This window comes from Acartia tonsa, chromosome 6, assembly GCF_053477335.1.
Source record: "Acartia tonsa isolate MP-2025a chromosome 6, ASM5347733v1, whole genome shotgun sequence".
Classification (NCBI taxonomy): Eukaryota; Metazoa; Arthropoda; class Copepoda; order Calanoida; family Acartiidae; genus Acartia; species Acartia tonsa.
In genome coordinates, this window is record NC_137265.1 from 49,478,020 (window position 1) to 49,505,041 (window position 27,022).

A 27,022-nucleotide genomic window follows, 5' to 3' on the forward strand; every position below is an offset into this window, starting at 1 on the left:
TAATAATGAACAGATGAGAGCAGAGTTAGCTGCACACAAACAAAATGAATACAGCCAAAACATATTTATTATTTTTGTTGACAGTATTAATGATTTTATCCTATTATCATTTCTATATATTAAATAATAATGATACATCCAGAAAATATGTTAGTTATGAACAGAGTACAGTTGATAAAAGGTAATTCTATGCATGATTCCCAATTGATTTAGCTACTTAGCCTGAAAAAAAAGATATTTTAAAAGGAGTAGTTGCACTAAATGCAATTAAACTTGAATTTAGTGAACTGCTTTCTTCCCTCTGAAATGGTTTAAAGTACATTTATAGGGCATACATTTGAAAGATGGAGGAACAGGGTGGCCGTTTTCTCTGGACTACATAGTCCAAAAGAGAGACGCGCCTGAACTGAATATTAATTTGAAAGAATTTCAATTTTCTACCTTGTAGTTTTTAAAAAATGACTTGAAAATCGTATTCTTGTGATATATGCAATTTATATAGCTAGCTTACTTACACAAAAACAGCATAACTACTTATTAAGTTGTGTCTAATTGTTTATTTATTGTAATACAAACGTATATAATATATATGTTTGATGGCATAATTGCAACTTATAATTGAAATGCACTTCATGCAACTATCCCTTTTCTAGAAATATAAATAATGTCTTTAAATGTCCTTTTCACGTAATGAGCTGCATTAAATTCTTACTTTTTCTCTCGAAAAAATTAGATTATTTTTCATAAAATTGTCTCAAATTAGGGGGAAGCACAATTCTGTTCTGATATACAATCGAGTCCCCAAGACTGGCAGTACGTCGCTGATGAACATTGCCTACGAACTTTATCCTGTTAATGGGTGAGTTGTTTGTAGTGAAGCTACTCTATAACAAAGACATATAAATGTGCAAGGTTCTTGAAAGTTCTAGTTCTTAAAACTAGCTCTACTTTAAATTGACTTATTAAGAGAATCTTTTGATATGTTGCTGTGATATTTACAGACATGATTGTTATATATATAATATACATATAATTTGAGATAACTGTTATTGAGGAAAAATACTATACCTCTAACTTATGTTATTATACAAGTCAACACTCACGTTTTTTTTCTTTTACAATTACAATTATACACATTACAATATTATGTACTAGTGGCTACGCCCCTAGAGGCCTCTAGTGGCACTTAAATTTTTTTTATATTTAAAATGTGTCTGTTTATGTTGCACTTGACGTTTATGTTTCGTTGGAATTTCTTTGTTAAATCGAGAACGTAAACATTTTTTTGATTTTTTGTAATTTCTCTTGGGAGGGTGGCGGTACTCTCCCCCAAAATAGTTATAAACCTTCCCGAGACCTATGAGAATCTACCCTGTTAAGGAGAACCCGATCGATTCAGCGGTAAGCGAGATCCTTCGGTACAAACATACAAACAAACATCCTGTTACTGTTACTTTATTATAAGGATAATTCTGACTGATCTCCTTTAGTTTTCATCCATAATATTTCAACATTGCTTCGCTACATAAAGATTTATTGTTTCTAGAATGAGAATTGTCCAAGTTAGGTTGACGGGACACAAGCACTCCTTAACCTCTGCGGATCTCATCACATTATCAAGAAATATTTCAGGAATTTAATCTTTCGCGTCCTCTAGTTGTCTGTTGGGGAGGTAAAAAGTTTTAATCTTAGCTTTGACCATCCAATCAAGATTTGTTTAAAGTACATAAAGTTTTGAAGCTAACTAATTAGAAAACGTCGAGGACTACTATAATTTACAGTCCAATGTCCCCTTCACACAACCTATTCACGTCAAGATTTTGTAGATGCCCACTTCACTTACACAACACAATCCCTTGTTTTAAGATTCGCTTTAGTTTATCTGACAATGAAAGATAATTATTTGAATTACAGATTGGTCTGACCGACCTATTTTACTACATGGACATTTTTCATATTTTAACCCAAGAAAGCTTGGCATTGAATTCTACCCAATTTATATTAATATCATCAGGTTAGTGATTCATTATTTAGATTTTCATTATTTATCATGATTGTTGTTATATTGTTGTACTTGTTGCTGCACCTCTTGCTAGCATATATTTCCTTGTTTTATTTTTACGTTGCTTCAATTTCAAAATTATACTCCAAACTTTCAGTATTGATTTAATTTGAACTAGCGGGTATGCCCCTAGCATCTAGCATATCTGTATTCAAAGGGTCAGAGAGGGGCTATAGAAATAGCTTAAAACTATCCCTAGACCTAAATATAGAAAAAATAGCCATAAACCATCACAGGACCTATGAAGCTTACCTAAGAAGGGGAATCCAATCGGTTCAGAAGCTATTGAGATCTTAAGCTTCAGACAAAAAAAAACCTTACTACTGTACATAATAGGATAAACTCAACTGCATTTATTTTGGATTTCCTATTCTATATTTATTATCAAAATATTTTGTTTCAGAAAACCTCTGGATAGACTTGTATCCTATTATTACTTTCTAAGATATGGAGATGATGTTTTAGGTAATACGGACATCTTATAAGATTTATTTATAGAGTAGTGGGGCTACAAAAAAAAGATATTTTATGAGTTTATTTACTTTATTGAGTTTTTCCACTACTGAAAAGATTGAAAATACCTATAGGTTTAAATTATCAGATTTTCGAAATATTGTCTCAATGTTTCTTAGTATAAAATAAACATGCAAAATCATTAAGAATCTGAAATGGCAGAAATATTTTGACAACAGTTTTTCTTGAAGCAACATATCTAGATCATTATTAAGAAAATTGATTGTTTTTATTTGATGTATTACGTCAATCTTCAACTTTTTCACCATTCAAAATATTTAATAACATTTCAGACAAAGTGAGGTCTAAAGCTGGAGACACCACGAGTTTTGACCAGTGTGTAAAACTTGGACAGCCGGACTGCGATCCAAAGGAAAATCATTCAAATAATTCTAATGCGCTATTTATGATAGGTAGTAAATTAGTATAGGGGGAATGCCTTGTCAGATATAAAGCAGGACTTTCAGAAAAAGATTGTGCAATAAAATGCGTCAATAAGTAACAAGATTGCAGTGGTGTGCGAAGCACTTTGTCTAGGGGGGGGCATTTTGAAGATTTTGTAAAATTTTGCCCCCCCCTAAATCAAAGTGCCCCGGGGGGGCACTTTGCTTAAGGGGGGGGCATTTTGATTATATATACTAATTTTAAATAAGGGCGTTTTAAGGGGTGGGATTATTTGATTATGGGCCTCCTAATCCTTATCCCTTCTTCCCCATCCCTTCCCCCATCCCTATTTCCCATTTTAATCCCCCACCTCTTCCCCCCCCCCATCTCTTCTCCCCACCCTGCAATGACCGAACGGAAAGGAGCTAGAAAGCATCTTCGAAAAAATAGTACAGAAGATAAATTAACCTTTCCCCCTCCCCCCCCTCCACCACAAAACATTTTTAATGGGTGGAAGGGGATGTTATAAAATCTCAGCAGGAAGGATGAATAACCCCATTAAAAAAATTAAGGGGGGGGGGAGATAAAAACACTCATTTTGGAAATAATTTACCAAAAATCAACCTAATATGAAAAAATGATTTTAAATATTTCTTTATTGTATGACAACAAGGATGACAACATCTTTAAGTAGCAAAGCACAAAAAATCATTAATAAGAATACAGACAAGTAGATTTAAAGAGCATCTGTTGAAATAAATATATATTTTAGGTAGAAAAAGTCACAAATCCTTTTTCCTGTATGTTGTGTGATGACAGTCAAAGTAAATTACATACTGGATGCTCAAAACAGCGAGAAATTTTATTTTTTTTAATATTATAATCCACAAAAAAATTTATTGTACCATAAAAACCAAAGATATAATGAACTATGTAAAAAATAAAAAAAAATTAATTGTCCTTTCATTGTTAAAAAGCAGAAGCCATTTGGAAGGGCGCGAAGCGCAAATTTTTTTCTTTAAATACAGGGTGGCCACAATGTACGGATGTACGGAAATGTACGGAAATGTACGGATTTTTAAAAAAGTGCTAAAAAAATGTACGGATTGTACGGATTTTTCATTTTGGTGTACGGAATTTCCGAGCATGGTGTTATAATTAGTGTATTATCTTTAAAAATTAAGTAAAATGTATCATTTTTTGGGATCATGAAAAGAAAACGAAGTTTCCGGTTTTGTCGTTTTTTTCACAGTAGCCTTTCTCCTATTTCTAGCCCCTGTAGGGGGCTCTAGCCCTGTGGGGCATATTTTCTAACCCTGCGGGGCAATCATTGACATTTAATTAACCTAACCTAACCTGAAATAACCCTTCAAAAGCTGCTGTGAAAAAATACGATGAAACCGGCAACTTCGTTTTCTTTCCATGATCCATTTTTTGTTCTGTATCATTATAATATTTGTAAGTTACATTTAGATTTCACGGAAACCAGTTTGGACAAGAATGGTGTACCAGAAGTTGAATCATTCAAACTATTCAAGATTTGTCTTCAAAGTTTCTATTCAAGGGGGGGGGGGGAGTTCTGACACTTTTGCGTAAACAGTGATTATAGGCTTTGTCTTTGGAGTGAGAGGATAGGTTATTTGACAAAAAGTTTCCTTTTGGGATGTAGTTTTCCTATTTTTAAAAAAATTTTGGATTCGGCCTCCAGGTTCCGGTACTCCAGGCCTCCAGGTGGATTCTGGACAAGTAAAAAAAAATTTCAAGTAAGAACAAAACTTATTTAACAAAAGTAGCTTCTTTATAGATGGTATTGACTAATTTGAAGAAAATTTTGAAATCGGGCTCCAGGTTCAGGTACTGCAGGCCTCCAGGTGGATCCTGGACTGGTAAAAATTGAAAATTTTTACTTTAAAAGTTATAACAAAACTTATTTAACAAAAGTAGCTTCTTTATAGATGGTATTGACTAATTTAAAAAAAAATTTGAAATCGGTCTCCAGGTTCAGGTGCTGCAGGCCTCTAGGTAGATCCTGGACAGGTAAAAATTGAATTTTTTTTACTTTAAAAGTTAGATCAAAACTTATTTAGCAAAAGTGGCTTCTTTATGGATGGTAGGAACTAATTTGAAGAAAATTTTTAAATCGGGCTCCAGGTCAAGGTACTGCAGGCCTCCAGATGGATCCTGGACAGGTAAAAACTGACATTTTTTTCTATTAAAGTTAGAACAAAACTTATTTAACAAAAGTTGATACTTTATGAATGGTATTAACTAATTTTAAGAAAATTTTGAAATTGGGCTCCAGGTTCAGATACTGCAGGCATCCAGGTAGATCGTGGACGGGTAAAAATTGAAAATTTTTACTTTAAAAGTTAGAACAAAACTTATTAAACAAAAGTAGCTTCTTTATAGATGGTATTATCTAATTTAAAGAAAATTTTGAAATCGGGCTCCAGGTTCAGGTTCTGCAGGCCTCCAGGTAAATCCAGGACAGGTAAAAATTGAATTTTTTACTTTAAAAGTTAGAACAAAACTTATTTAACAAAAGTGGTTTCTTTATAGATGGTATTAACTAATTTGAAGAAAATTTTAAAATCGGGCCCCAGGTCAAGGTACTGGTAGGATCAAGGTAGGATCAAGGAACAGGTAAAAACGGAAATTATTTACTATTTAAGTTAGGAAAAAAATTTAACAAAAGTTGTTACTTTTTAGCTAGTATTACCTAATTTGAAGAAAAAGACGATATCAAGTTTTGTTCTAACTTTATTAGAAAAAATTTTCAGTTTTTATCTGTCCAGGATCCACCTGGAGGCCTGCAGTACCTGAACCTGAAGCCCGATTTTAAAATTTTCTTCAAATTAGTTCCTACCATCCATAAAGTATCAACTTTTGTTAAATAAGTTTTGTTCTAACTTTTATACTAAAAAATTTCAATTTTTACTGTCCAGGATCTACCTGGAGCCCAACTTTAAAATTTGCTTTAAATTAGTTAATACCATCCATAAAGTATCAACTTTTGTTAAATAAGTTTTGTTCTAACTTTTAAAGTAAAAAAATTCGATTTTTACCTGTCCAGGATCCACCTGGAGGCCTGCAGTACCTGAACCTGGAGCCCAATTTCAAAATTTTCTTTAAATTAGTTAATACCATCTATGAAGTATCAACTTTTGGTTAATAAGTTTTGTTCTAACTCTAATAGAAAAATTTTTCAGTTTTTACCTGTCTGACTCTGGGATCCACCTGGAGACCTGCAGTACCTGGACCTGGAGCCCTATTTCAAAATTTTCTCCAAATTTGTTCCTACAATCCATAAAGAAACAACTTTTGTTAAATAAGTTTTGTTCTGGAGGCCTGCAGTACCTGAACCTGGAGCCCGATTTCAAAATTTTCTTCAAATTAGTTAATACTATCTATAAAAAAGCTACTTTAGTTAAATAAGTTTTGTTCTAACTTTTTAAGTAAAAAATTTCAATTTTTACCTGTCTAGGATCTACCTGGAGGCCTGCAGTACCTGAACCTGGAGCCCAATTTCAAAATTTTCTTTAGATTAATTAATACCATCCATAAAGTATCAACTTTTGTTAAATAAGTTTTGTTCTAACTTTAATTGAAAAATTGATCTTGATCAGTACCTAGTATGAAACCAATTTTACTAAATAATATATTTACTACATAGTAGAAAAATGTACGGAAATGTACGGAAATGTACGGAAAAATGTACGGATTTTTTTTTTAGCATGCACGGAAATGTACGGATTTTTTTAAAAAACCTTGTGGCCACCCTGTAAATATGCAGGGAGGGAGGGGTTTTTGGGCTATTTATTACACTAGTCCCCAATATTTCATAGCAGAAACCATTTGGAAGGGCGCCAAGCGCAAATTTTTTTCTTCAAATATGCAGGGAGGGAGGGGTTTTTGGGCTATTTATTACACTAGTCCCCAATATTTCATAGCAGAAACTATTTGGAAGGCCGCGAAGCGCAAATTTTTTTCTTCAAATATGCAGGGAGGGAGGGGTTTTTGGGCTATTTATTACACTAGTCCCAAATATTTCATAGCAGAAACCATTTGGAAGGGCGCGAAGCGCAAATTTTTTTCTTCAAATATGCAGGGAGGGAGTGGTTTTTGGGCTATTTATTACACTAATCCCCAATATTTATAGCAGAAACCATTTGGAAGGGCGCGAAGCGCAAATTTTTTTCTTCAAATATGCAGGGAGGGAGGGGTTTTTGGGCTATTTATTACACTAGTCCCCAATATTTCATATAAAATTTTCTTATTCGTTGGCTCAACAACTTTTTGGACTTTAATGGAATTTTGATTGGTTGGTTAATTAAGTCGAGTTTCCATACATTTCATCCACTATATAAGGGGTAATTTTGTGTATCATCATTGGGGATGTACAAAATTTCTTTGGTAAAAAGTTTATATAATACAAAATAAAATACTTCCTATAACCTGGTTTGTTATGTTCAATGAAAAAAGATTATAAATTAATTTCTACACTAATTTAAAAATTTGGTAAGGTTAGATAATTAGTAACTGTCTGTTTGGCGCGAAGCGCTAAAATTTTTTTTGAGTATTTCTTGATATTTTTTTTGGAAACTGGGATAGTTTTGCTTTTTGTAGGGTAGGGGGCAAAAAGGGGCATTTTTGTTGACCAGGGGGGGGCAAAATGGGGCATTTTTTAACATTAAGGGGGGGGCGGTTGCTAGGGGAGGGGCAGGGGGGGGGGGCGTTTTGGTCGCTAGGGGGGGGCGATTGCCCCAAATGCCCCCTTCGGTTCGCACGCCACTGCAAGATTGGCTTTGACTTATAGACCAAGGTCGTGCTAGTGATGGGTTCTTGAATGATTGAATGTTAACAGAAACTATGGATGCAGGTTCCTTTCTTTTGTGGATCCTCTGTACATTGCTGGGACCCAGGTATTGCTTTCCTAAAAAATACTTAGTGTTAAGATTATTTCCACTACATTTTTTCAATAATAACTTTCCCTGAGAAATTGCTTATCTAAAAAGACATGGTTTAATGATCCAAACGCTTTAATAAAAAAAAATGTTACCAACACTTAGTTTATATTTAAACGGATAAGACAATGTACGATAAATTGATATTCATCCTCAACTAAGACAATTAGGGTAAAGCGGGGTGATCTCGGTTTTGAGGTGAAGTCGGTATTTTTTTGACCACCTTTATTAAATGACATTTTTCTCCATGTTCTAATCGACTGACAGAAAAAAACATAAAATCAAATTTGTTCCTTATTAAATTGCCTACAAAAAAGCAGGGTTTCGGATCCGGATCCGCAAGGATCCGCATATTTTGAGTCCAAGGATCCGGATCCGGATCCGCAAAAAAAATGCGGATCCGGATCCGGATCCTTAGACTCCAAAAAATGCGGAAAAAATGGAAAAATCTACCTAAATTTATATAAAATCTCAGACATTCTCTTGATGAGAGCCAATCTTTAAGGTTTAGGTTCAGACTTGAAAATTAAAAGTATTTTTGACTTCGAATTGAAGAATAAATTTTTTTGAAAAATTTGGTGATTTTATTTTTATTGTCAAAGATCCGGATCCGGATCCGCACTGACCAAATTTTGAGGATCCGGATCCGGATCCGCATAAAATCAATGCGGATCCGAAACCCTGCAAAAAAGTATAAAATTCAGGGGTGTATATTCTGCACAAGATTTATTTTTTTTCCCCTGCTACAAAATTTTTTATTTTTTTTCCCCCCTAGATTTTTCTTTAAAAGTAGGGGGGGAAATAGAAAAATATTTAAAGAACTCTATATTTTATTTATTTTATCCCTCCTACCACACATTTTTTTAGTTTTTTTAACCAAGGAGGGGGGCGAAATGGAAAAAATGTTTTCAGTTTTCTTAATTTTTACATTTTTTTTCCCTCCAACCACTTATTTTTTATTTCCCCCCCCCCCCCTGAGCCGGGGATCCCATGCAGAATATACACCCCTGATAAAATTTTTGTGAGATGAATTTTTAGGGTACTTATTGGGTATTAAAGTCGGACGACAAAAAATTTTTTTTTAGATTTTTTTGCTTCGGTCGGACAAAGTTGGACAAAAACTGGTAAGAGCTAGAGCTTAGACGTCTTCAGGGGACTTATTAAGAATCTAATAGGCTATCCATTTCCGTTTAAAACTTTAAAAAAGCTTGTATAGTTTTTTCTTAAATCGACTAAAAGTGAAGCGGGGCGAATTCGGTTTTTTCACTTTTTATACTAACTTTTTCAATTTTATATAAAAAAGTGAAATTTTCGAGAAAAAAAGTCAAATTTCTCGTACTTCGAAAAAATTTATTTTTTTTTTGTAGAAAAAATTGTCCGATGTTCATAATTTTTTTTTGTGAATGCTCTTTATTACATTTAGCAACTTTAACCTTTAGGGCATGCTGTAATTAAATCACTATGTCATAGGTTTTTTGAAGCTGGAAAATCGACCACAGATTTTGCCAAACTTTTCTCTTTTTTTCAACTTGATTTTTTTAGGAAATTTTGCTAATAGAACTAATTTTTTTTTGGCCAAATCTATTCAAAATTGCCTGAATTTTAAGGATCAGGCCTTTAAAGTCATAAAAAGTTATTTTTTCTAGTAGTATTTTTATGTTTTTTATCAAAAAAATTTTCGAAAAAAAAGTCAAATTTCGCGTACTAAGGAAAAATTATTTTTTTTGGTAGAAAAAATTGACCTATCTTAATAAAATTTTTTGTGCATACTCTTTATTACATTTAGCAACTTTTACCTTTTGGGCATGCTGTAATAAAATCAATACGTCATCGATTTTTTGAAGCTTGAAAATGCCCTACCGACTTCGCCTCAAGGCGGGGCGAAGTCGGTGCCGTTTTAGAGATCAATTTTGACAAACTTCCCAATGTCCTAGGTTTACGTTTCTTTCTTTCTGTAGTCCAGGTCCTTCTAACCGTGATCATCAACATCTGTTGCCAGATTTAGGAATCTGGCAGTTTTGACAGGGTTTTTCCATAGATCTTTAACTGTGAGGCTGGTCGGGTTTTGTTGACAGTTGAATAAATGCGACGTAGTGTGAGAACTGTCACAGTTGGGGCATTTATCCACTATGGAACCAGTCTTATCTATACGGGCCTTGTAACTGTTTAGATAAGTGCTGTATCCAGATCTCAGCTGTGCCAGAGTAGATCTGGTTGTTCTGGGCATGGAGAGCTCCGTTCTGTTTATCTCTGGAGGACGGGCATTTAGGACCTTGTTGGTGGTGTAGTTGATGACATTTTTCACAGTTTTGGTGTGAATCAGCTTCAACTTGGATTTGTAGTCCTCCTCTGGCAAGTTAGGTCTGGAGATACTCCTTATTTCGTTGCCAAATTTGGACTTCAAGGTCTGTTTCATCTGCCTGGCTGGGGGTGGGGAAATCAGGTCCACTCTATTAGGGTGTCCCGATTTTTGAGTTGCGAGTAGAAATTGCTTGCTCAACATTTCACAATGCTGGCGCACCTGCATAACCTTTGTCTCTGAGTGTAGGTGGTCAGAATCAGACATGGTGTGACAGCCAGTGGCCACTCTGAGGGCTGTGTTCTGGGCTGTCTGGAGGTCTTCCCAGGAGGTTTTGCTGAGGGCTGGTGTCCAGATTGGGCAACAGTAGTTGAGCAAGGATTGACCTGTTGCCTTGTAGGTGTTAACAATGACTTCCTTGTCCTTTCCCCAAGAAGTTCCAGTGAGAGCTTTAAGGATGTTATTCCTGGACTGGATATTGGATTTCAGGTTCTTGGTGTGTTCCCTGAAGGAAAGGAGGCCATCGAAAGTGATCCCAAGGATTTTTGGTTTTTTCACTGTGGGAACTTTCTCTCCAGCTATTTCAACCCCAAGTTCCATACTTACTTCATTGGAGAATGTAGTAAAAACTGTGGCAGATGATTTTGATGGAGAGATGAACAAATTACGGCTTTTGAACCAGTTGTCCAGGACCGAGAGGTAAGAGTTTATCTCTTTGATAATTGGTTCAATTACCGGGCCAGAGTTGAGAATGTTGCCGTCGTCCGCGTATGTGACGAGTTTGATGTCTCCCGGGGGTTGCGGCATGGAGGCCATGTAAAGGTTAAACAGGACTGGAGACAGGACGCCACCTTGCGGGACACCCTGTTTTACCTTCCTATATTTGCATTTAGAATTTCTAAATACAACATAGGTCTGCCTGCCTCTTAGGTATGCACATAGAAATTTCTTGATGTAGTCATTAAGATAGAGTTGATTGATATCATCAAGGAGGAGCTGGTGATCTACTGTGTCAAATGCCTTGGACAGGTCTATGGCAACTGACAAGGTTCTATGTGATGGTTTCTTTCTGTTTAAACCTTTATGTACGTGGTCTATGATTGAAAATAGAGCAGTACATGTGGATCTACCTTTCCTGAAACCGTGTTGGTGGTCAGCAAGTTGGACGGCCTCCTTGACATGGGGGAGGAGTAGAGCTTCGAGAATCTTGATGGCAGGTGACAGTAATGAGACTGGTCTGTAGCTCGGTCCGAGGTTGGATTGCTTGCCTGGTTTCAGTAAAGGTATGATCTTGGCCGTCTTCCAGATGCTTGGGATGATCGATTGCTTCATGCAGTTGTTAAAAATCTCTGTGAGAAACCTGATGCCGTTGGGTCCAAGATGTTTTAAGGTAACAGGTGACAGATCATCCGGGCCAAGAGCTTTTGAGTTCTTGGCTTTCTTGATTGCAGCTAACGTTTGCTCTGGTGTGAAAATAATCTGTTGATGTTTAGATTTTTTCTTCAAGGATCTTAGTGTACGGCGCAGAGCTTGGTTAGGTTTCTTCTTGCATTCTGGAGTGTATTGCCTGTTGAATTGGTCAGCAATTTTCCTGGCGTGAGAGTAAGTTTTGTCATTAAAGCTAATACCTTGGTTGTCTGGTTGATGTGGTTGGTTTCCAAGACTCTTGATGGTTTTCCAGAGTTTCTTGGAACCAGGCTGACAGGTGGCAAGGTGTTCAGTCCACTTCTTCTTTCGATGTTCGTTGATTGTTTTAGTGATTTGTTTGTTCAAATCTTGCAATCTGTTGTCAGCTGGGTTAGCTTTTTTGATGTCGTCACGCTGGTTAATAAGTCTAGCAGCTTCTGTTGGGAGAGCGTTGAAGGTCTGAGGGATTCTGCCTGCTGGAATGAACTTCTTTGATGCTTTTTGAAGGGTTTTACGGAAAAATTTTTCTGCTTTGTGGACATCACTGACTGGTCTGGCGTTGGTAAATATATTTTCAGTGAAGGAAGTGAATTTTGGCCAGTCAGCTTTGGAAAAATTCATGTAGGTTTGGTGTTTTGTGTTGGATTTAGAAAGTTCAGCTGTCAGACTTATAGTGATGGGCAGGTGGTCGGAGCTCATCTTATTTTCTACTGTCCAATTCGTTACAGGTATGAGGTTTGACGAGGCTATGCTTACGTCAGGAGCTGTGGATGCTGTGCTGGTAACTCTGGTAGGCATGTCAAGGTTAATGATGGCGCAGTCTTGATTGGCTACAGCATCGGCTAGTTCTTCACCTCTTGTGTCGTTGGTGGCATCTGAATGCCAAAGGATGTTGTGGGCATTCACGTCTCCTAAAATGTAGTAGGAGTCACCGAGACCTGTGAAAAGATCATTGAGAGGGGGAACATAACCAGTTGTACAGCTGCTCTGTGGTGGTATGTACACATTTCTGATGTAGAGTGGCGAGTCCTTGCTAGGTATAGAGATGGTCAAGGATTCCAAGTGTGGATCCTGTGCAAGTCTTGCTGGAGTTTTTTCGAGATTGAAGCTAACTTCCTTATGAATAAGAAAAGCTAGCCCTCCTCCCTTGTCTTTGCCGCGGTCTTGTCTCACAAATGTGTAGTTTGGTGTTTTCTTTTCTTTAGAAAGACGTGTAAGCTTAGTCTCTTGTATTGCAGCGATGAGGGTCTTGTTCTTCTCCATGTAGTGAAGAAGTTCATCTAGTTTACTCTGGATGCCATTTATATTCCATTGCAATACTTTAGTGTTGTAACCTCTGTTGGGGAGAAGGTTCGCTGTGGGGCGGGGGTTGGGTGGGGGTGGGGGGGAAGAAGGGGGGTTACGTTTACGGGGGGGAGCTTTGGAATGTTTGGGGGAAGATTTAGGGGGTGAAGATTTGGGGGGTGAAGATTTAGGGGGTGAAAATTTGGGGGGAAGGGGGGAACCTTTGCAGCATGGTCCAGTCCAGGTTTTTAGTTTTCTCCGTTCGTTAGATGATTTAAGGCCGGAGCATTTGACATGGAGCCATTTGAAGCAGATGGAACATTCTACTGATACTGGTGAAAGCTGTTTGTTGCAGAGTGCGCAGAACCATTTAGGGCCTGGGTTTTGTTCAATTCCAGCTCTGATTAGTAATAGCCAAATAAGACAGGCTGGTGTCGTCTTATTCTTTGTCAACCATATTAAAAACACTGTTCAGCTGAGGAATGTGCCTCATTGTCGGATCTAATGATAAACCACTGTTGATGTTGATGATCTCTCCTGAAGGGTGGGAGATTGTGTGTGTTGGTTCTTGGCTCTGCTTCTGCTGCTGATGGTGTTGCTGCTATAGTAGAGGTGGATGCACGGCGTAGACATGACCAACATAGCATCCCCTAGGTTTACGTCCCTTTAGGACCTGATCGACTTTTCCGAGATCTTTCTACTGGTCTTGGTCCCATTTAAAAAAAATAATTTTTACGATTTGCAGGTTCAAAAAACCGAAAAAAAGACCGAGTTCGCCCCGCTTTACCCTATCCTTTCTGTAGATTAAGATTTTTGGTCGGAAAGTTTGGACACTGCCAATTTGCACTAAACAATCAAGATTTAGGCTCTATAGTCCACGATACGAAAACGTTCTTAAAAATATTTAGTTTAGCTTAATTTAAAGAAAAATGTCCTCTCCCTGCATCAAATATTAAAACTGAATGGCAGAAAACAATTACTTGTTTAGGTTCACACTGGGCCCTAGAGCAGGCCAAAGCAAACCTTATCAATAATTATCTAGGTACGTTGATTACTTAACTTTGCTTTTTTAATTTTACAACAAAAAAGATTTGTACTTGAAAGAATAATTTTTGGCATTAAAAACTATTGGTAACTTTGGTGTATTTTATGTAATTAACCTAAACATAAGTTCTTGTAGTATTTAACTTTCCGCTAGTTAAATCAAATATTGTAGGTATTCCTATTTTGTCTTATTAAAGACTGTAATAGTATAAAAAGAAGAAAACATCTCCTTTGGAAAGTTACTCTTAATTTATATGCGCTTGTCTCTTTCCCCTATGGTTAAATATGAAGCAGGAAGAAAATAATTTATATATTTTGTTTTAATAATGATCATTTTAGTTGTTGGTGTAACCGAGGATTTTGAATCCTTTGTCGAAGTTTTGGAGTTCTTACTGCCCGACTTTTTCCAAGGATCAATGGCGTATTTAAGGTAATATTTTTATTTTTAAAATACAACGCGTCTGTCATTTTAAACTAAGCTTAGTTACTTTTGTTACCTATTAATTTCAAAGTTTGAAAATTACATGGAAGGGGGGGGGGACATTGGACCTAAAATTATACAAGCGCCAAAAGATTTTTGAGCTCGTTGGTTGAAATTTTTTGATTAAATCTTAAATGGTTTGTTCAAACTCGCAGTGTCGCAACTTTTCAACCAATAATTTAAATCCACATAATGCAAGACCCTAACAACCATCACAAAAATAAATTATGGATCTAACTTTCAAACAAGTCCTATACATTACTTGAAATGTATCACGTTGTAAATTAGACTCGCTTTGACAACAATATTGAGATGAAATAGAAACGTCTTCTTTCAGTGAAACTGGCAAATCCCACATAAAGAAGACCAAACACAAAGATCCTGTGTCCGAGGAAACTAAAAAACTAATGCAGAGCTCGGCAATTTACAGGTAGCGTTTCTGGTAGCGCAGCTACTCTAATTTTTGCTTTGACAATCCGTCAGTATTATAAAAGGACGTTAATGGCTTAACCTCAGGAGTGTAATTTTTAGTGGTGGCAATCCGTCAAATTTTTGGGCCGGATTCGGATTCCGGATTCTTAAAAGAATCCGTCAAAAAAATGGCGGATTCCTTGCGGATTCCGGATTCGGATTCCGGATTCTAGCAGTATTTTAAAAGGATTTTCTTTTAAAAATTTAAATTTAGTGCTACATATGTCCTAAAAATGAATGTTCTTGTTCTTGGTGTTCTCTATAATTCACTTTCGATAATCGAACCAGATTTTAAAAGATTTTATATGTAATGATGATAATATTTGCCTTCAAGAAGAGGCAGTTGAAAGAAAAAACTCAAGACGCTAATTTTAGCCTACCAATTAAGAATCCAGAATCCGCTATTAAAAAACGGATTCCGGATTCGAATTCCAAAGGGGGGGGGCGAAAGTGACACTTTTTGAAACCAAAACTAAGAGTCAACAAAGGAACTCGACTAAAAAAAGGGTTACAGGTCTGAGATTTTGCATGGCAGTTGCTTTATAGGGGTACAATATGGAACTGTGAAGAAACGGCGGCGCAACCGCCAAAACCGCCGTTTCCCGCCGTAATTTTTGTTGCCTTTTATCGGCGGTTTTCGGCGGTTGCGCCGCCGTTTCTTCACAGTTCCATATTGTACCCCTATAAAGCAACTGCCATGCAAAATGTCAGACCTGTAACTCTTTTTTTAGTTGAGTTCCTTTGACCTTTAGTTTTGGTTTCAAAAAGTGTCACTTTCGCCCCCCCCCTTTGGCTAAAAATCGGGCTGATTCCGGATTCGGATTGCCAACCCTAATTATTATCGATAATTTTGCTCAAAAAAAGCCCAGTAACGGCTCAGCCAGCAGCCGTTTGGCTATTAGCCCAAAAATTGGGCGGATTCCAGATCCGGATCACAGCGGTCTAAGGCCGGACATTTCGCCAAAAATCAACATTGGAATTCCTCAAAATTAATAATTTATTTTGAAAATATATACCCTATCTCATATGAAACCGAAGAGTTTTTGTCTTTTCAACTACTGGTTGATGAATTTTGAACTTTGAAACAAGAAGGTTCAGGATTATTTTCACATCATGAATTTTGCCTTTTGAATTTTCACCATCTTTGGAAAAAATATTTTTTTTCAGTGTTACATTGATACAATGAAGTTTCTTAACCTATTTATATTCATAATATTAAATGATATATTAGGAAACTGGGGTTTTAGATTTTTTAAAAACTTTTTTTATCCATTTTATAGTTGTTTTTAAAAAAAATTATGTCATTTCCTAAATATTTTTGCAAAAAATGTTGGCAATAATTTTCAGTTTTTATAGTTTTTCACTAAAAACCGGGCCCCGCAACATACCAAACCATATATTATTCTAAATATACAGGTATAATGCCATAGTTTCATGTTTAGTTTAGGTTGTTGCAGGGCCCGGTCTTTTCAAAATTTTAACTTAAATTTTAGGGGCCAGACTCTAAAGTTCAAATATAAGAAAAACATTTTTTTACAATATTTTTATTTCCTCTGTTAATTTTAATTTCTGATGCAATTAAACTGCCCACAAAGAGCCTATGCTAGATTAAGAGACTTTCAGAGATTTAAAATGAATGTTTTAATTTTTTGAGGGGGGGGGGAGGTTTAATGCTTCCTTTTCGTCATCCATGCGCAAATGGCACTTAAAATCGGAATTTCGTTATTAAACTTGGCATGAGTATTCCTTGGTAGGCCTATTTTCCATAAATCAAACATAAAGGTGGAAAAGTGATGGCTAACGGCTAGTGGCTCAGCCGTATAGCCTTTTTTTGCCAATATCAGGTCAAATCCATTAGTTATTACGTAGGTAACAACTTCTTGAAACATAATTTGCTTTTATTCATGTTAAATGTTACCAATAACCATTTTAAAAATTTCTTGTACCAGCCGCTTAACTGCTAGAGAACCAGTTGAAAACGGCTGAGAGTGGCCAAGAGTATGATGTGTAGATAGGGCTTGTGTTGTGTCTAGGGGTAGGTTTTCATGGGTGCTGAGCTTAAAAATACTCTCAAAAATAGTGGGGGCTAATTCATATGGCAGCTGGGTAATGGCTGCTGCTCAGCTGTTAGCCATTTTACAAGACTATTTAATGATATTTTAACATCAAATGTTTAAGTATAGTCCCTATCCTAACCTAAAATAACCTAACAAAAGCCATCTTAAAAATACGACAATTAGCCCCTTAAGGTGCGTTGCCACAAAATGGACTATTCCCAAATAATTCAGTAGAATTAAACTTCTTCATTTAATTTTTGTATTCTAATTGATTTTATTGGATATATTAATAACAAAATTTTACAATTTCTAGATTTAGCTATTAAACAGCTGAAAACATTAGGTACTAGATTAAGTATTATTAGGGTGAGGCGGGGCATTACCGGTAATTTTTTTGGTTTTTTGAACATAAAATGGGGTAAATATTAATATTTTTAAATGGGACCAAGACCATTAGAAAGCTTACGAAAATGACTATCAGGTCCTAATAGGACGCTATCCTAGGACTTTTAGAAGTTTGTCATAATTGGACTCAAAGAAATTACCAATAAATGCCCCACGGTGGGGCATTGTGGGTAACGTCTTTTCAACCTAAAAAAAAATCGATGAAAAACGGCCAAACGGCCAGTCAAACATAAATAATCATAATTAGTATATGTTATGGGGATTAGCCACAAAAATTTTCATAAAGATCAGACTATTCCTTCTATGTCAAAAATCATCTTTTTAAAAAGACAAGAAATTTCGATTTTTTTTTCACAAAAATTTTCTTAAAAAATAAAATTTAAATTTTTTTATATAAAAAAAACTGTTCTATTCACTTTTTGGCCTAATTCTTAAAAAGCCCATATTGAATTTTAGATTTTACCAAAGAAAACCTGAAAATTTATCTTAAAAATCGAATTTGAATTTTTTTTTTAACGTTACCAAAAAATACCCCGCGCGAACTTTGGTCATTTTTGAAAAAAATATTAACTCTACACTTAAGCTCTCAACGGATTTGGAAAGAGCGGGCAATTCTTAGTTCAAAAGGTTTTTAAGGATCAGTTCTAGGTCTTACCAATTTTTGTGTAGGTTGATCTTTATACACCTAGCTGAAAAAATTTTTGAAAAAAAAAAATTTTCGTCCGACTTTGAGACCCAAAAAGTACCCTTAAAATTCATCTCACAAAAATTTCATTTTATACTTTTTTGTAGGCAATTTAATAAGGAACAAATTTGCTTTAATGTTTTTTTCTGTCAGTCGATTAAAACATGGAGAAAAATGTCATTTTCTGAAGGTGGGTAAAAAATTACCGGTAATGCCCCTTACCGGTTAATGCCCCGCTTGACCCTACTTATCTAAGAGAAAATAACTCCGAAAAAAGGTGAAGAAACTTCAATTAGTTGTATTAAACGTATGTTGCACAAAGTTTGGTGATTGGGCATTTACCTTTATATAATCATTTCTACAGTAATGTTTATTATTGCTGCAAGGTTTTTAAACGTTTTATTGCTTAAAAACATCGAATTTAGGCTCTCTGCCACTTAAAAAAAATAGTATGAAAATATGAAATTTTAGCGAAGTTTCAAAGTATTTTCTAGACCAGTTGGCTTTTGTTTTTCTTTTCTAAATGAATATACAAGTTGTATTGAGTAATAATAAGGCGCATGCTTTTTATTTTAAACGATTCTATCAACTACAAGCTGAGAAAATTGACTTTGAGTAGAGGTAGGTGAAATGTCCACCAAAATGCCAAAATAGACCACTGTGCGGATTGCCATCCCTAGTAATTTTCACTAATATACCAACCTTGTTGAATTTCTTTCTCCCACCCCTCTCAATTTCTTTCCCCGATTTATATAGTAAAAATATGGTATAATTCCTTATTTTGAATTTTTTCTTTTTCCCCCCCTCTCCGGGGAAAAACCTCGTATATAAAACCATGCTCAAATAACCGCCCATTACATTTAAGCTTGATTTTTCCTTCAAAATTGGCAGCTATCGACAAAAAATACTTAGAAAAACAATACACATTGCCTTAATAATATTCATTGACAACTAAATCTTGTTTTATAGGATGGAGTTAGAGTTTTACAACTTTGCCCTGAAACATTTTAAAACGATGAAAAAAATGGTGAAGAATCAAAAATCCCTGGAAGGCAAACCACAGTTTGTATTTGAGAAAGTGAGACCAAAGTGAAGCTCCACTGAAGAAAAAAGAAGAGGCATTTATTTTATATCATGACCATAGAAACTGGTTTTTGGACGTGAGACGAATTATTTTATTTATTATTATATTTTATATTCATTCAGTATTTGTGTTTAGTAGAAAGCTTGTTTGGTAAACTTATTTATTATGCTAGTGACCTAAACGTTCTTAGTTGTATTTTTTAAGGTTTGATTAAGATTTAAAAACTTCTAAAGTGGAAAATAGACAACTATTAAATATAGTTTTATTGGTTTGTGGGAAGAGCGTATTTACTCTACAAGGGTATGTGTTGGTCTGTCTTTATGTAATTTATTTGACATAATTGAACACTTGTCCGTAAATAGAGTAGGAATGTGCTATATTATGCTCTTTGTAGGTTTATTTTAAATACATATTAGTCGGTAGATAAATGATTGTTATTTTTAAAAGCTATCCAACTATTGAACCCAACCGCTCTTGTAAGTCTGATTTGTTTTTAATAAAGCAATATCTGGAAATATTATTAGATTTTTTGATATTTAGTTCTAGTCAATCTTTATTTTTGTAAACTTATTTTGTATCTAAGGTAAACTGCTTGGCTTGCGAAAAAGTTAAAGGCAAAGTAGTTTTTTTTATGTGTTATATATCTTAATAATACAAATCCGTTTAGTACTTATTAGGAAGTAGAAGAAACTTAAATTCTGGTACTTGTTGTTATAAATGTTTTTTTTTTGTTATTTAACTCAGTCTGTATGCTACATACCAACCACCCTTACAATATTATTGCTCAAATTCATGTTTACTTTACTTTTGACTGTTTAGTGTTTACAGTACCTTATTTATAGTCATATTTGAATTTCTTATCGGTGGAAAACTGTAGTAGGCTCAAAATTGAAAAGATACCTTTTTGGACATCTTAATAATAGAATTATAAGAAATATATTTCTTTTGTATGTGTTCTTTGTTGTTTTTTTTTAGAAAAATTTTATTATCAACAAAATCTTTGAAACTTAATATTTTCCCTGATTATTTTCATCCGAATATTCTACTTTTCAATAAACTATATTATTAATAAAAAACCTTAATGTTTTTTTCTCCTTAGAAGTATAAATATTTTTATTATTCTAGCATACCTTTAGGTTTAAATAGATCATTAGTAACACTGGGGTGGAACAATCATGCCACATTATTGTTAAGAGAGCGCCGTACAATGTACACGTTTTTCATTCCTTCCATACATAAAGGCAACCATAAACTGTTAAAATTCTCAGCTTGAGGAATTTCTTTTGTTTAAAAAATTCTTTGCTCTAATAATTTAAAAGAAGGTAGTCTGCTAGAAATTCTTTTTTTATTGGGATGGATTTTTTTTGTCTGATTGAGCATCTTGGGTAATAAATATATTGTCTAACTCAAATCTTAAACTAATTTTGACCTTCCCATAAATACAATTATTGTAGAAATAATTTTAGTTTTGTTAACACTAGTCTTGACAGATTTTAAGTTATTTGTATCCTGTGATGTTTGTGTAATATTTAAACAAGTTTTGAATCTCAATGTGCCATTTAATATTTATATAACAAGTAACATAGAACTATTCACTGAGGAGAGGTGAAGATTTTTATCAACTTAGATCACTCTTTAATATTAAAATTTTAGTTAACGCTTTGGTCTAGGGATCTTATTGGATAAGACAATGGCAAATAGATGTACATTCCAATGATGATACACATAATTACCCCTTCTGTAGATGAAAGTTATTGGATTAAACGTTTGAACACTAACTCTATGGACTAACCAATAAAAATTCACTAAAGCCCCCAAAGTTTTATGGCAACTAATAAGAAAACGGTATTATAAAACTTTAGGGACTAGTGTAATAAATAGCCCATTGTCCCCTCTCTCTGGCTTTGGTCAATAAGAATGAGCGGTAAGTCATCTTTATTCATTTTAAGTGCACATGTTTCCATTAGAAATTACCTTTTTTTTTTCTAAATTCTTCACCTATCTTTTGTGAATAGTCCATTAAAAATTTAAAATAGTCAACAATATTTAAGAATATACAAAATTTAGTAGTTAGTTAAGTTTAAACCCCTAACAACCATGAATTGAATTCCAAATAAAATTCTTTCAGAATATCACAATGGCGGATGTAAAGGGAGCTAAGGGTGATGCCCCCACGGAACAAAAGAAAAAGCAGAGTATTTTGGGTAAGTAGAAAAGGGTAGCAAGGGGGGGGGGGATATTTCTCACAAATTGCGCAAATATTAAATTTTGAGGCCTTGTATACTTTTTGTATAATTTTTATTCAAAGCAACTAGCTTAAATAAAGCATACTCTGCCTTTTAAGTTGATTTTCTATCATTCTATATGATTTACTAGCGGCTACGCTCCTAGAAGCATCTAGGGGCACTTTACTTAAGGTAGGAGGAGGAAAAGTCGACCTCATCCCATTTAAAATTTGAGTTTCAAAAAGATAAAAAAGATATTTTTTGAGGGAGGGGGGTGAAGACACCCTCTCCCAAAATAGTTTAAAACCTTCCTAGGACCTATAAGAAGCTTCACTGTAAAGGAGAACAAAATCAGTTCAGCAGTTGGCGAGATCCTTCAGTACAGACAAAAAACGCTTACTACTTTATATAAAAGGATACCCATGGTAAAACTCTCCCCGTCATCTAGCGCCAAATCAATTTTACCACACATGATCATCATATGATTTAAGTTCACCATTTTCACCGTATTTTAAATGGGAAGTTTTCTTACCTGTTCCAGTATTTTTAATTTGATGCCTATCTGAAATTTTTAAATATTCAATATTCAGTTGCTGTTATTTGTCTAAATTTTTAGATTTACAGAAGTTTTTGGACAAACAGATTCGAGTGAAGTTTTCTGGTGGCAGAGAATGCAGTGGGGTATTAAAGGTAAGCCCCCGCACATCTAAGAGTTAAACTTTTTACTTCCCCGCGGATTTTGAGTTAAGTTATGGTCAGGGGTGTATATTCTACATGGGATCCCCTGCTCAGGGGGGGGGGGGGGGGAATAAAAAATAAGTGGTTGGAGGGAAAAAATTGTAAAAATTAAGAAAACTGAAAATATTTTTTCCATTCCCCTCCCCTCCTTGGTGAAAAATACAAAAAAAAATGTGTGGTAGGAGGGATAAAATAAATAAAATATAGAGTTCTTTAAATATTTTTCCATTTTCCCCCCTTCTTGGTGAGAAAAAACTAGGGGGAAAAAAATAAAAAAAATTTGTAGCAGGGAAAAAAAATAAATCTTGTGCAGAATATACACCCCTGGTTATGGTTGGTTCTCAAACCACGAAAGTGAAAAGGCATCTGTTTTATTTTACCAGACATGTGACATCCAAAACAATAATTAGACTTAAGTTCAGAAGTTTCTTGATATTAAAGTAACACACTGACAAATAATGATCCATTTCATATCATACCGAAGTGGATTCTTAAAAAATAATTAGGGTCACTTCAAAATACTCAAAAATCACATAAAAAATGCTCCAAAATTAAATAAAAATCTACAAAAATTAAACAAAATCTTATTTTAATAACCCTTTTATCATTTTATTTAATTTTTGTAGTTTGTAAGCGATTTTGGAGGATTTTCTTTACAAAAATAATTTTGCCTCACCTCTGATTAAAAACATCTATCTACTTATGTATCTTTTCTTTCAGGGTTTTGATCCTTTGTTAAATATTGTTCTGGATAACTGTATCGAGTATCTTAGAGGTAATTTTTATTTACTTCATCGCTTCGAAACCTGAATTAATATCCGGTGGATTAGAACCGGATCTTAGCCATACTGAAATATTATGTCTAGCATTGAGTTATATCTAGATTTCTACGAATATAAAGATATACAATCATAAGATTAAAACCAGTTGTTTTAGCCCCGAGATACCGAAGGCACGGGCTTATAATTGTAGATAATATTAGCTATCTTCATCTGGTTCATGGTAGATTGCAATTGAATAAAATAATTCTCTAAGATTCACTAGGCAAAAATGTTTCAGCTATTTAAAGCATTCTTAATATTGAATTAATTTTTAAATGTTGAACAGATTTATTTGATCTTTATTTAGACCCTGATGATCCATACAAGTTGACAGAAGACACAAGAGGACTCGGGTTGGTTGTCTGCAGGTAAGATCTTCTAAATTGATAGATCCATAAAGGGAAGTAATTTGCAGCTGTCCTGTTTAGCTCCTATTTGTTCTGACCGTTTCAGTCATCTTAGTGAGGAAAACAGAAAGAATTGAATTTATAAATCCCTTGTGGCCAATCAGACACAATAATCCGTCCAACTGGAAAGGGAATTTATAGCTGAGAAGATTGTTGTTAATATTAGTCAAATATGATTTAATCTAATAATAGTGACAACATTTTTAGAAAATTGAATTTCCCCCAGAAAAGCTTGTATTCTAGAAGATTATTAATAACATGGATTACATGAAAAAAAGCTTTTTTTCCACTATCTATAATCCTATTATATAATCACAGTAATGGAATCTCGACCACAAAGATTTTTTTATCCAATCTTGACAAGTGAGGTGTTTTTGGAAAGAGGAATATACATAGAAAACGCCTATATAAATTAGAAAATCCGCAGAAATCATATTTGCAAGTTATTTGCAAAAATCTGCAATGTTAATTTGCAAAATAAATTTCATGCCTTAAATGACTTATTTTGAAAAAAACTTTTTATGAGATGTGTTTATCTATAAGTTTAGAACATAATTAAGGCAAAAAAAAGTTTCTTTAGTGTTACTTTTTTCACCTTATATATGAAAAAAGCAATATCTCACAATTTATGATAAAAAAGGTATAGGAACAAAAAAATATGTTTTTTCTTGATGTAAACACAATAATTGGCATAAAATCTCTCATCCTAAATGTAAAAATCAGATATAGACTCCTTTTTAGAGCAAATGTAGTGCAAAAAGTAATCAAGACATTTTTGCAAAGTATGAAAATCTAAAGAAAATAGTTCTTTTTGATTTTGATATGCATATCAGATAAATGTATATAAAATTAGTGATCAAAAACTATAAAACAAGTTATAACTTTTTTCAACCCTATCATTGATTAAAATGCACTTTTAGGTTTACTCATTACCAAAGTTGCACATAAAAACTCCTTTTATTAAGTTATTAAACAATATAAATTCAAATCCACAATTAGGCGTTTTTATAATCCAGTAGACCATTTTGTAGTTGTTTTTTTGGCATTTATTTTGTTTAATTACTACACAAAAAGAGTTTTTATGCACTACTTCAGTAATTCTTAAACCTAAAAGTGCAATTTTAACATGTTTTATAGTTTTTGATCACTAATTTTATATACATTTATCTGATATGTATATCAAAAGCAAAAAGAACTATTTTCTTTAGATTTTCATACTTTGCAAAAATGTCTTGATTACTTTTTGCACTATATTTACTCTAAAAAGGATTCTATATCTGATTTTTATCTTTAGAATGATAGATTTTATGCCAATTATTGTGTTTACACCAAGAAAATTTTTTTTTTGTTCCTATACCTTTTTTATCATAAAATGTGAGAAACTTCTTTTTTCATATATAAGGTGAAAAAAGTAACACTAAAGAAAATTGTTTTGCCTTAATTATGTTCTAAACTTATAGATAACAACATCTCATAAAAAGATCTTTTTCTAAATAAGTCATTTAAGGCATGAAATTAATTTTGCAAATTAACATTGCAGATTTTTGCAAATAACTTGCAAATATGATTTCTGCGGATTTTCTAATTTACATAGGCGTTTTCTATGCATATTCCTCTTTCCAAAAACACCTCACTTGTCAAGATTGGATAAAAAAATCTTTGTGGTCAAGATTCCATTACTGTGTAATGTAGGAAGCTTTTTTGTCTGTAGCTAAGGATCTTACTAACCGCTGAACCGATATGGTTCTCCTTTACAGCGAAGCTTCTTATAAGTGCAAGGGAGGTTTTAAACTATTTTATGGTTGTGACCCTAGAGGCTTCTAGGTGCGTAGCCGCTAGTTAACTAACAAATTGTTATGATTGTTAATGTTCCTACTTGTTATTTTTTTCAATTATGAAATTGTTTATCTAGACTACTTCTTTATTGAGACTGCAAACATTTTAGTCTTCGATAATATTTACCTCGGATTCTGAATAATAATGAATTTCAGGGGAACATCAGTTGTGTTGATTTGTCCTGTCGACGGCATGGAGGCAATTTCTAATCCTTTCGTTCAACAGGTACATTAACTTTTTGTAGCAGTTTCAGTAATCTTGGCCATGGGAATTTATAAATAAAATGCTTTTAATATTGCATGGAAAAATATCAACTATTTTGTACACATGGTTTATCAAAATCAGTGTAGTTTTCATAATATTAAAATTTTCCATTTCAAGTTCTTATAAAATATACTCTTACTTTTAAAGAAGTTAATTTTTAATATCAGAAAAAGAAACAAAATTAACTTTGGTGAAAACGGATTAGTAAAAATTATTATATTTCTTTTCATAAAGTTCTTTGAAGTTAATAAATTAAGAAAATATTGAATATAGTTAATTAAGAAATCATAGATTCTACCTTCAAAGAATAAACTTAGCAATGGAATAATATTAAGTAGATTTATTTTTATTGCCGTTGAATCATCTATTTTTCTTATTCCATTCAAAGATGGATTCTTTAAAAAAAATTGCCCCACTAATCGCTTAGTGGGGCAAAATTGTTTTCGTGAAAAATCCACCAAAAGCACGAAAACAATTTTTTTAAGAATCAACCTCAGGAGCGTATATTCTGAACAAGATTCATTTTTTCCCCTGCTGCAAATTTTTTTTCCCTCCTAGTTTTTTCAGACAAGGAATGAGAAAAACTAAAAAAATATTTTCAGAACTCCTTATTTTATCCCCCCCCCTCCCCCCTCCCACATTTTCTTATTTTTATTGTTCATTGTAGGATTAAGAAGGTTACAACGAGGAGAAGATTAAAAAGAGGACTATGGTACCTGAAACTCTTTTCAACATGAACCATTATTTGGAATTCATATCAAATCAAGTTTTCTTAAAACAAAAATACGTACTTTAGCTACTGTTAAAAACAGAGGGAGGGTAGTTTGGGCTACTCCTAGCAATAATAATTACAGTTTTCAAAATCATAAAAAGTTGTTTTCTTCAGCTTTTTTGTATTCGTAAATTGATTAGGGATGTAGAACAATTTATCGTCTATTGTCTTATCCCTTTAGATCCCTGTATTTTAATAGCTTAATTATTAGAATATTTTGTGTGTGTGTGTTGTTATGTGTGGGTGGGTTTAATAATTAGGTAATTTGACTTCATCCCTTTTTACACATTTTGAGTACCATAACCAAATTCTATTAAATATTTACAGTCAGGATCAATTAGGGTTTAATTTCATTTTAAATAGTTAGGTCGAATTAAGTCCCGCGGGGTTAATATGTTATTGTTGCATACTTAACTGTATTAATTTATGATTTGACTTAAATTGATTAATAAGCTTGATTACAGAAATGCACGCAATTTTTTTTAAAAATCAATAGCATGTAGTACTTCTTGATGAAATCATAATTTCTTTTTAATTCATATATATAAATAAATTTTTTACAGCTCAAACTGCCGAATTTTCTTCATTCCAATATTACGTTAGCACAATCGGGTTCAAATAATCAGCAATTTAAATCAATTTAAAATGAGTAAAATGTTAGAAAAATTGTATTATATCCCTCCAAACTAAAATATAATTCTCAACAATACATAAGAAACCAGTTTTTATCCATGAGTAAGTTGTTATTTATTATTTTTACGCTTCTCAATTATTTGCTATGTGTGATATCTCTTTCTTAATTAATAAATCTGATCATTT

The 27,022-nt window shown here is 33.8% G+C and overlaps 2 protein-coding genes across 10 annotated transcripts; both read left to right on the forward strand.

Moving 5' to 3' along the window:
• The first annotated feature begins 44 nt into the window (after nt 1-44).
• Nucleotides 45-21,270, forward strand: LOC145322869 (heparin sulfate O-sulfotransferase-like). 9 transcript variants are annotated; one of them, XM_080165194.1, is made up of 13 exons: nt 45-181; nt 764-859; nt 1,547-1,629; nt 1,912-2,014; nt 2,466-2,527; nt 2,869-2,946; nt 7,822-7,881; nt 13,902-13,955; nt 14,297-14,387; nt 14,776-14,868; nt 19,026-19,344; nt 20,595-20,745; nt 21,156-21,270. In XM_080165194.1, the coding sequence occupies exons 1-11, from the start codon at nt 45-47 to the stop codon at nt 19,147-19,149; spliced, it is 981 nt and encodes a 326-aa protein (XP_080021320.1). In that variant the 3' UTR covers nt 19,150-19,344; nt 20,595-20,745; nt 21,156-21,270. The 9 variants fall into 9 exon arrangements, with proteins under 9 accessions (XP_080021320.1, XP_080021323.1, XP_080021319.1 ...); XM_080165197.1 differs by having other exon boundaries at nt 19,026-19,290; nt 20,607-20,745; XM_080165193.1 differs by having other exon boundaries at nt 20,595-21,270.
• Nucleotides 21,217-27,020, forward strand: LSm7 (U6 snRNA-associated Sm-like protein LSm7). Its single transcript, XM_080165203.1, has 6 exons — nt 21,217-21,344; nt 21,982-22,055; nt 22,824-22,878; nt 23,232-23,292; nt 25,323-25,392; nt 26,099-27,020. The coding sequence occupies exons 1-6, from the start codon at nt 21,278-21,280 to the stop codon at nt 26,102-26,104; spliced, it is 333 nt and encodes a 110-aa protein (XP_080021329.1). The 5' UTR covers nt 21,217-21,277; the 3' UTR covers nt 26,105-27,020.
• Nucleotides 27,021-27,022: the final 2 nt, after the last annotated feature.

What these genes read in the sequence shown, in the direction of transcription:
- LOC145322869 (XM_080165193.1), top strand. Translation starts at nt 45, where the DNA reads ATGAATACAGCCAAAACATATTTATTATTTTTGTTGACAGTATTAATG. An exon ending in CAGAGTACAGTTGATAAAAG is followed by an intron (nt 182 to 763) that starts GTAATTCTATGC and finishes GTCTCAAATTAG; the next exon opens with GGGGAAGCACAATTCTGTTC. An exon ending in ACAGCCGGACTGCGATCCAA is followed by an intron (nt 2,947 to 7,821) that starts AGGAAAATCATT and finishes TTGAATGTTAAC; the next exon opens with AGAAACTATGGATGCAGGTT.
- LSm7 (XM_080165203.1), top strand. Translation starts at nt 21,278, where the DNA reads ATGGCGGATGTAAAGGGAGCTAAGGGTGATGCCCCCACGGAACAAAAG. An exon ending in GAAAAAGCAGAGTATTTTGG is followed by an intron (nt 21,345 to 21,981) that starts GTAAGTAGAAAA and finishes CTAAATTTTTAG; the next exon opens with ATTTACAGAAGTTTTTGGAC. An exon ending in CTGTATCGAGTATCTTAGAG is followed by an intron (nt 22,879 to 23,231) that starts GTAATTTTTATT and finishes ATCTTTATTTAG; the next exon opens with ACCCTGATGATCCATACAAG.